General features: G+C 36.7%; 1 protein-coding gene across 1 annotated transcript in view; it reads right to left on the reverse strand.

Moving 5' to 3' along the window:
* Window positions 1-2,136: 2,136 nt before the first annotated feature.
* Window positions 2,137-10,343, reverse strand: part of LOC141815432 (dicarboxylate transporter 2.1, chloroplastic-like) — a 9,784-nt gene continuing 1,577 nt past the window's right edge. The window contains exons 2-5 of the mRNA XM_074703380.1: window positions 6,897-6,937; window positions 4,363-4,676; window positions 3,435-3,883; window positions 2,137-2,496 (exon numbers count right to left, since the gene is read on the reverse strand). Of these exons, the coding sequence (XP_074559481.1) occupies window positions 2,381-2,496; window positions 3,435-3,883; window positions 4,363-4,676; window positions 6,897-6,937 (920 nt within the window). The 3' untranslated portion in view covers window positions 2,137-2,380. The remainder of the gene's footprint in view (window positions 2,497-3,434; window positions 3,884-4,362; window positions 4,677-6,896; window positions 6,938-10,343) is intronic.

The following is a 10,343-nucleotide window of genomic DNA, read 5'->3' on the forward strand; positions in this document are numbered from 1 at the left end:
GATGTTTGATAATTTACATTTATCTCTCATTATTTCCACAACTTTTTTATTTACCTCTTGACCCAGCCTGATTTGGTCCAGTTTAGATTATGCTCGACTCGATCACAAGTTGGATCGGGCTTGGATCGAACACGAAACCCTAATGTCACAGCTTGAGCTTGCATAGCTTGTGTCGTGTCTGTAACGACCCGACCCCTCGGCCCCTTGGGCGGTCCAACTGACGGCCCCTTGGGCGGTTCAACTGGCGGGTCCCTTTGGGTGATGTTGTAATTTACCATCCTGGTCAGTGAATTTTTACCTTATCCACAAACTTTTTTAGAGTTTATGAACCTGGTAGACTACCAGGATTGACTCCAGCTTAACATGAAGATTTATTTGAATCTTGTGGAAGGCCACTGGTCAGGGGTTAGTGAGTTCGATGTCTCGACTCGATCACAAGTTCCAAGGGGCCGAGGGGATCGGGTACTTAACCTGGAAGTCTAGAGTTCGAACACAGGGAGGAAACCCTAATGTCACGATCAGATCATCGGTGGATGACATAAGGGGTCGCCAGTTAGACTATCTAAAGAGCTAAGGGGCCTGATCGTTACAGTGTCAATTAGTGTCGGGTCAAGCTCAACTACACACCTCACCTAAACCAATGGATATTTAACACACTTTAGTTTTTCATTTTAAAGGTCACAGTCTTTAAATATGACCTCTTTTGATCTATTTAAACAAGAGACATGGCTTGTTTAGATATTTATTCAACATTTTATTTTCTTTTCTTTAAAAAGACGGTCCGGCTTGGCTTATTGATGACATCTTTCTCAATAATTTGTTACCTAACCCATTTATGATATGAGTTATGTTGCCTAACTTGATTTGCATTTTGATCAATGGACCGAGTCAAAGTTAATCTAAGAGTTGAGAATGTTGTAAGTGAAAACTATACGGTATACCGAATTTTGTATATGATGTAGGAAAATTTCGGTATAAAAAAATCTATACCGTTACCATACCGAAAATTCGGTATACCGAAATTTGACCCAAACCCAATTTTCTATCACTTTTGATTTCCGGTATTATACCGAAAATGTTAGTTACCGAAATTAAAAAATCATCAAAATGCTGCCCGGTAAATAATATTTTTGATAATTTTCAAATTCAATAAAAAGGGGTGTCAAAACAATCATTTAAGAGCAATTAACCATTCAAGGGCCAAATAGTATAATCAATCTATCACTTTTGATTTGCAAAATGCTGCCCAAATTTTTGATAATTTTCAAATTATAAGGGGTGTCAGAAAAATATTTAAGAGGCCAAGGGCCAAATAGTATAATCTTGCGTTATTTGCTAATGTTTTGCCAAATATATTGGTATGCCAAGTTGGCATATTAAAAAAAAATTAAATCTTGCTTAAGAAGTTATATAAAAATCCTATTTCTAATATTCTTTTCCATATTATTTTCGGGAATACAAATAAATGTTGAAAATATTTCTCTTAATAGATTGACTAATACTAAATAGTTATTATTGCGGAGGCCATCCTCGCATGAGAAAAATGAGAATTAAATCCACTTATGGTAGAGAATTATGAAATTAAGAGTGCCATTATGAAAATAAATAATTAAGTTAATTATTATGGGGTTATGAAATTTAGAGCACCATTATGAAAATAAATAATTAAGTTAATAATTACGTAGGGAAAAAAAGTGTGAGCAAACTTTGTTACAAGGTGGGATGATCATGACACCTTTTTCTCGCTTTAATATTTCATCATGCTTCTCGAATGATATTGTTGGAAAATTGCAGCTTTAAAATCAATGTTTTCAGAATAAAATAGATATTCTTCGGATTCGTGATTATCTTTCAGCCTTTTGTTATTTCAAAAAATAATCAAAGGCAAAAAGAAAAAAATTTGCAATATATCTTTATAAAACAGAATTTATTCTAAAATGCAAAGGGGAGGGTGATCATTGTAATCCTTGAAGAAGACCATAGCAAGGTAAAAACTAAATTAAGATTGATCTGGAAAACACTTGTCAAATATGCAAAAATTAAAAATATAATGATAACAATGCATCTCAGCATGATTTGCAAACTAGAAGAAACTCCTGAAAAGATAAAATAGCTGAAAGCTGAAGGTATTGCTGAAAGGATAAAAAAAAGAGTCTTGAGTAATTTAAATTAATCCCAAGAATTGCATGTTTATGTAGAAATTAAGATGGGGGAAACAAAAGGAGAGAGGAACATTAAATTAGGCTCAAAGTGCTCTGGGATTATGAGATCCTTTCCACTACCAAAATTTTGGGATCAGAAAGGCTAAAAGAATGGAAACAGAACATTTCAGCTGTGATGCAGCAGGAAATGTATTTCTGACTTGCACGTTTTTGCAGCTTCAGTAGAGTCCCAAGAACTTCCACCAGAAGGTGCCAACAACTCCCCATAACAAAGCATTGACACAAGCGACAATGAAGCCCATCTTGAACACTTCTGGAAGCTTGAGGTAACCCGCTGAAGAGGAAAAGTAACAGGAAATGTACACATGTTAAGCAACTAACCGCATCAGAGAAACACATTGCAGTAGTGGCTATGCGGAAATTTAACAAAATGATGAATCAGGCGACGATGGTATGCCATCGTTGAGAATTTGCAGTCTCACTAAATGAGAAAAGAACTACGCTATGTATGAATCAGATGGCAATGATATGTTATCACTAAGAGCTCAAACTAAAACGGGGAAAGAAATTAAGTATTTAAACTGCAGTGTGTTTTATATTGTGCTGAAACCACCAACCAACCGGTATGGGTGAAAGTTAAATGTTCCACCCATGCCATGTATGCTGACTACCCCATTTACCATCTGTACCAGATAATATAAATTGTAATTTTGAACAATATCAATTGAGGCAAATTTAAATTTCATTTAACCAAATTTAAGTCACTCATATCCAAATTAAAACTATTTAGTTTAGATGCTGAGACAATATACTATATAAGCTAGGTATATAATTGTATAGACAGGTATTCAATGAAGTAATCAATGCAAAACACTCATTCTAATGGGACATTGTAGAGATATTATTATCAGTATAAGGTATGTTATAACTTACTTATGTTTGTTGTGTTTGAGTTGTTCTTCAAAATGTTATTATATTGTTGTTTTTAAAAGCAAACATACTAAATTGAAGCAGGCCAATAGGGTGAGTTTAATCCAAAATCATGTCAGCAATGTCCGACCAACTCTGCACAGTTTGGCGCTGAAAGGGCATCTTTCCAATCTGATACTGAAACTGGCACCAGTATTGAAATTCTAAACCTTTTCTTAAGCCAGGTTTAGTAAAAAAAAAATTCTTTCATAATGTAGAGCAGTGACATTGGCTAAGAAAAACAAAAGGTTTAATATAATCACTACAAAACGATATACAAGGGGGGAAGAAATAAGATTGTACCTCCATAGTATACAGCAGCCTGACCGCTACTATAATGTGTCAGAGAACCAAAAAGATTTGTATTATATGCCAAAGCAAGTGCAGCCAAAACACCAGGAACACCAGCAGCCAAATGCATGGCAAGAAATGCTGAGTAAAGTGCTCCGACATGACCAGTCTGACTTGCAAATAGATAATGGATCAGGAAGTAGGATGCTTGGAGGACACCAAGGGCTGCAGGCCAGCTCAATGAGAAAGATTCAAGAAACTTAGCCACACAACTTGACATCCATGATACTATTCCCAAATTTGTCAGCTGCCCTGCCATTCCAACTAGCACAGCAAACCAAGCCAAGGTATCCCATGCAGCTTTCTCACTTAAGCAATCATCCCAATTTAGAACACCTAAAAGTAGGAGGATAGATAGGCTGAGCATTGCAGCCACAACACTTGACATTCCAAGAGCATCACTTCACAACCAAAAAAAAAAAATCACTCATGAGAAATGTTTCCTAGAAGAGTAAAGCTGAAAGGTAATGGGAAATTAATGACATTGTTGAACAGTTATTGATATAAGCTACAATATGTAAACCAATACAATGATTTTAACTGAGAGGTTATGGTTGCGTTCTTGTCTATCTACTTTTTTCTCAAAATTAATTCTCTACATTAACTTCTATGCATACATTCATGCACTCTTTCTGATTTCACAGTCAATGAAGACAATTTTGCTCTACAGTCAACAAATAGCTGTTATTAGTGATGCAATCATGTTAACAAAACATGAAACTCCAACTAAACTAACTCTAATGCTAAGACATAATGGCAAAGCGCAACTCTCAAGTATCATGTCCTACCAAAATAGTGGAAAAATCACTTGCAGAGTAAGAGAGAGCAGCAATTTCCTTGTAGGAATAAAATGACAATATGATTAATAAGACATGCATACCCAAAAATCCACAATGAAACAGCCAGAACCATAGTACCAACCATCACCCATTCGTTCCTTGTGACAGATCCCATTTGTTCCAGCTTTTTGGCAGCCAAAGCCGGTGCATCTGGTGTATCCTTTACTTGTGGGGGAAATATTTTGTAGAGGATATAGGGAGTGGCCAGAAGAGAAACAATAGCAGGCAAGCTTGCAGCTTTAAACCATGACACCCATGGACCAGAAATCCTAACACCAAGTTCTTCAGCTAATTTAAGGCACAACAGATTTTGAGCTGCAGCAGTTAGGAAAAGGGCACTAGAATTAGCAGCTGCCTGTTTTGCACAAAAAGGTAAAATAGTCAGTCATTGTACATTATATAAGATAAAAACTGGTACAAGTAATTTGACACTAGCAAAGTATTCGGTGCTAAACATTGAATCAGAATATATTTGGCCGAAGTTCTTTTGAGGTGAACTGAAAAGTCAGCCTCTTACTGCTAAAATTGGATAGCACAGTAGTCAACACGGCTCTTGTTAAGTGTTTAAAGACAAAAAGTAAGTGTGCACAGGTACGTCATATAACAAAGGAGGTTCCATCCACAACTTAATCCTCTGAAACCCACATTCTGAAGGAGAGCAAGGAATAGTGGCACTAAGGTCCTTATCCAAATATGATATTTTACTAAAACCAAGAACTTCTTTTGAGAAGACTAACCATGCATTTCAATATTAGATGCAAGCAATATAAGCAAGATCTGTGACAATGAGACGGAAACAATAATTTCATCAAAAGAAACTGACAAAATTCACAGAAAGAAAGCAAGAGATGCAATCAAGACAGGTGCTCCTGACCTGATGATATAAGCACATTATCAAAGAAAACCTCGATGAAGTCCACAGGGTTTCAAATTTTTTAAGTGAACTTAGACAAAAAAAAACCTAATAACTGCCATTTCAACATGGATGATACATGACAGTATTGAATGATATCTTCCGCTTATAATTCTCTTTAGTTGCTCTAATGTCATTAAAGTATATATGCAACTCTACATGCTTGCAAAGATCCTGATGTATCCCTTGTTAATATGTGGAAAAGGCATATAAGAACACTCAAGATTATTATCATGCATTTGCTATTAGTCATTACGAAACTGCTATATAATTTGGAATATTTGATTGACATCCCTGTCCTGCTATATATATGTAAAATGTATCTTATATTTACAATAAACTATGAACAAAAATAATACCAACTTGATCGTCTTACCTGCACCATTAACTGTTAAGTGTTACTTTAGATATACCAATATAAATTGGTCATGACCCCAAAAGAGGTGATAGTACGGAATTATGGTTTTCGAGTTCCTAAAGACATACATAATCATCTCAGGTATATTGATGAAACCCAATAATGAGAAATAACTGATAATGGTTTAACCACAAGGTATGTTTACTGAAATAAAGGATGAATGATGGGAACATCAAGACAATGATGATAATCATCAGAGGCATAAGAAATAATGTGCCCATGGATGAGAAGCATCTTCGGAGTGAGCACAATGACTAAACCTCTCATTGATAGTGACTCTAGGTCTTATTACTGTATCTTGCACCCCCCACACAATAGTTTTGTGAAGGGTCTAGATAGATTAAATGAAGGTGTTTCATTGTTGGCAATAGATTTTTTAAAAAAAAAAACAAACTTGAGGATTTTGTGACCAATACAAACCTTCACCCAAGGTGGTTGAAATTTAAACTAATTTTTTTTATGGTAGAAGAAGATTAGTAACACGCAGAGATGAGCTTAGCATAGATAGCATGAATGTCTAATCTTATCATACAATGCTCAATAATTATACAAGAATCAAAAGAACACAATCAACATATGCAGATCAGACATCACAATTTAGTCTCAAGAAGAGAATCAGTTTGTCAGATTTCAGTTTTAGAAAAAGAAAAGAATAAAAGTTACTTTTTTGAGCAACAAGCAAACGGCTATATATAAATTTTAATATGGTGAAAGTCAAAAGACGTTAAAGACCTGTAAGGACACTTTCATCAATACTCAGATTCTGTGTCAAAACTCTTGTTTCATTTATTTCATTGAAAGTAGGCTTCTTACTGCAGTTAAGCAGGCAGTTTGAATGTGAAATTAGATTAAAAACTTCTGACTAAGTGTTTATGGATAAATAGGAACTTGCAAAAGAATCAAAAGATTACTTTTTGTCCCTTTAAAGCGCTGTAACAAGGGGATGCCCAAAGTCAAAACTAAGATTAGAAGAACTTAGAACGATTTTTGCTGAAAGACATGAAATTTCTCGACGTTCATTATAAATGCACGCTACCTTTGGAAAAACAGATGGATACATGAACAACTTCTTTAATATATATTAAAAAAATGCGATGTAACAATATAGGCAAAGGAAACAAATAACTATTTCCAAAAGGCAAAACGAAAAAAAAAAACTTTCTTTTGCGAAACTTTCAACAGTAAGAAAAGTTTGCATAACGATTACAACATCTAATATAGATTTTCTTTTCAGAAAAAGATACCTGGAACTGCGACATAACTAGATAGGAACCCAGCTTCCCTGCTGAATGATCGCCAGGTTTGCTCCCTTAGGCAAGAACACCCCGCCGGCTCTGGCAGTGGTGCTGGGCATCGCGGGAGCGATTAAAGCCTCGCTGACGGTAAGCCCATACGACAACCCCAAAGTACTTCTCCCAAGCCATTTCACAAAGTACATCGCAATCCGATCTCCAAGTCCAGTCTGGACAAACCCCCGTGCAAAGAAGAAGGAAATCACGATAAGCCAGATAACCTCATTGGTGAACGCCCCGAAGGCCGCCGAGAAGGTCAGCGTCTTCGTTATGATCGAGGCGGTGAGACCGATGAAGGCCCAGGCGCCCACCGGAAGCGGACCGAGCACCAGGCCGGCGATCGTGGATAAAAAGATCGAGAGGAGCTGCCACGCCTGCGGAGTGACCTCCACGGGCCGCGGAACGGCGAACCGCACTGCGAGGCCGGTGGCGACGGAGATCACAAGGGGCACGAGCTTCGCACCCTGGGCCGGCTGAGGCGGCGAGGGTGCAGGAGAGGCTTCTGGATTTACCGAGGCTGCGGAGGTCGAGGAGGCGCGGATGGGGGCGAGAGAGAACTTGGCCCGGTCGTGGCGGAGGGGGATGGGGGCGATAGGGTGGCAGAGGACGAATAGAGGGGCGGACGAGCAAGGAAGCAAATCGGAGCCAACGGAGGTGAGGAGACGGCGGCGGAGGAGGGCGGCTGGGCGGGCGGCGAGAGGGGAGGACACGGGGCGGGCGATGGCGGAGCTCTCCATGCCCGACGGCGCCGCAACCACACGAAATCGAGTACAGAGAACCAGTCCCCGTTGGTTATAGCGTCAGACTTCGTAATGGATCCCGTGCAAGAACCATAACAACTACACTTTTATGGACAAAGATACACCGTTCAATTAGTTAAGCCATCACATATCATTCGTTCATCGTCGATGGCCGTCTTTAAACTCTCACTGGTGGGTAGGATGATGTGTGGAACATATGAATTGGGCGGCACAGGAGGCGGATATTCTGAGCAATGGGGGATTTACAGCTCAGCTAAGCGGGTGAGTGTTAAGGAAATTGGACAAAAATTAAAATTATATCCATATTAAAAAATATTTCATGATAATTCTTCACCATAAAAATACTTCTCTCTATGGCCAAAACTTAATAATTGGTTATGCTATGTAAAAATAATTCAATATTGGTATTTATTTTAATATTGTTTAAAATTTCTTCAACTTGATAAAAATTTAATCGTTCAACAACATTGCTGTTAAACAACTCATTTAGAAAGAAAATTTATAAAGTCAAGTAAGGAAGATAATTTAAAAAAGAAAATTTAGAATGAGTTTTTTATTTTCACAATAAAGCAAATAAAAATATGCTTTTGATTGTTGTAGAAAATATAAGCAAATAAAAATAGAAAAATAAATTTTATTTTTAATTTAATGTATATATATTGATACATGGAATATACTTTTGATTGATTTAAACTTTACATCTTTCTAAAATAAAATTAATATATAATCACACTCATATAAATTAACTATATCAGCTCAAATAAAGTTTGAACATTATACAACAAACATAATCTTATATATTTTATAAATAAAATAAAACTTTAGGATAGAAATAGACTCAAAGATCATTTAGTTGCGAAACATATATACATATTTGAGAATTGAGATTAGAAAAATTCTTTTTGCTCAATCAGGCGAGGTTCCTCTTTGCATTCTTTAGTGTCAACATAGCATGATTGATATTCAGACACGGATCCAGAAAAAGAAAGTAGGTCAAGCTTTGGATGTGGAAGGGGTGGCTAAATAAAAAAAATTTACAAAAAGAATCAATGTGTAATAATCTAATAGTGAATTTTTTTTTACAATAGATAAAAAAAATTTAGGTTGAACTAGAGCCTAGGATAGCCCGTTAAAAGATCCGTCCCTATTGATATTCATTTATTATTTGATATGCTATTATATGTATTTATTATATCGATATTTTAAAAAAAATAGGTACTCCAACAACTCTAGGTCATTGCTTATTAAATCACAACTAACATCAATTGCCAAACAAACAATAACTTTTCCTTCACTTCAAACCACCGTGATAAATGAGTATTTAATTTGAAGGCAAAAAAGAATTTCAAATATTTTTCATAATCAAATTGAACTTTATATGCCTTCATAAAAAGAATTTATTGTTATATAAAATAAGGTGATTAGAAAATAATTTGCTATGAAACGCCTGTATTTTGAATTTAAATGGAGGATGAATAAAAGTGAGAGGAGAGACGTTAGACAATAAAAATTTAAAAAGTTTTTTTAGTGCTTGTTTGAGTGTTTGTAATCAAGTGGAACGAACTTAATTATTTATCTTTAATATTATTTACTGAGTTTATTTAAATTTATTTATAAAAATTTTTATTGAATTCAACTTATTATGAATAATTTCGAATTATAAAAAATTATATATTTAATAAAAAATAATAAAATAAATTTATAATAAAATTTTATTAAAATTAATAAATAAATTTATTCATAAATTAACTTTGTTCAACTAAAGTAATTATAAATAATTCAAAAATATATTAAAAATATCAAAAGGATAATTTTAAAAAATAAAATAACATTCTATTATTTTTTTTATTATAAAATAATTTATTCTTATATTATATTCTTATTCTAATTTTTAGTCGCTTTGCAGAACAAGTCTCCGCGCCAATCCATTTAACTACCGTGTCCTTTAAACTCTTTCGAGCTCCACCTTCCTCCGCTGTTTGCTTCGATGGCCGCCTTCTTCCACCTCCACCACTACAACGACAATTCTACGGCCCACCATCAGTCTGCCGGCCTCGGCCTCGCCATCTTGCTCTTCGTCTCTATAGCGCTCATCGTTGAGCTAATCTTGCTGATATTATGGCTCCTTAAGCATCGTCAAAATTTTGATTTGACTACGACCCAGGGCGTCGAGCTTGTTAATGGCCGCAGTCGCCTCGACACCTCCCGCCCGAGACAGGAAAGCTCAAGCTATTCCTCTCAGATGACCGTCGTCTCCCGAAGCCAATCAGCCTTCGGTCGAGACGGTGGCCGCCGGGGTTAGTGAGTCGATCAGAGCCGGGGGCACGAGTACCGTGGATGAGCGGCCAGTGGTCGTCACCCCCGCCAGACTCAATGAGTGTGTCATCGACGCGCTTTGTATCTCCGAATACAGGGCCGAAGAGGGTCTCCACGATGGCTCCAGCGGCGACACCACCGAGTGCGTGATCTGCCTCGGCGAGATCACGGACGGACAGATCGTCCGGTTTCTGCCGGAGTGCTGCCATGTCTTCCACGTCCAATGCATCGATGCATGGCTCACCGTTCACCTCAGCTGCCCTCTCTGCCGGATATCTCTGCCGAACTTCCCTTTCTTAGGAATTAATTATTGACTCGTTCT

This window comes from Curcuma longa, chromosome 21, assembly GCF_044706935.1.
Source record: "Curcuma longa cultivar G26 ecotype Majalengka, Jawa Barat chromosome 21, ITB_CL_G26_1.1, whole genome shotgun sequence".
Taxonomy (NCBI): domain Eukaryota; kingdom Viridiplantae; phylum Streptophyta; class Magnoliopsida; order Zingiberales; family Zingiberaceae; genus Curcuma; species Curcuma longa.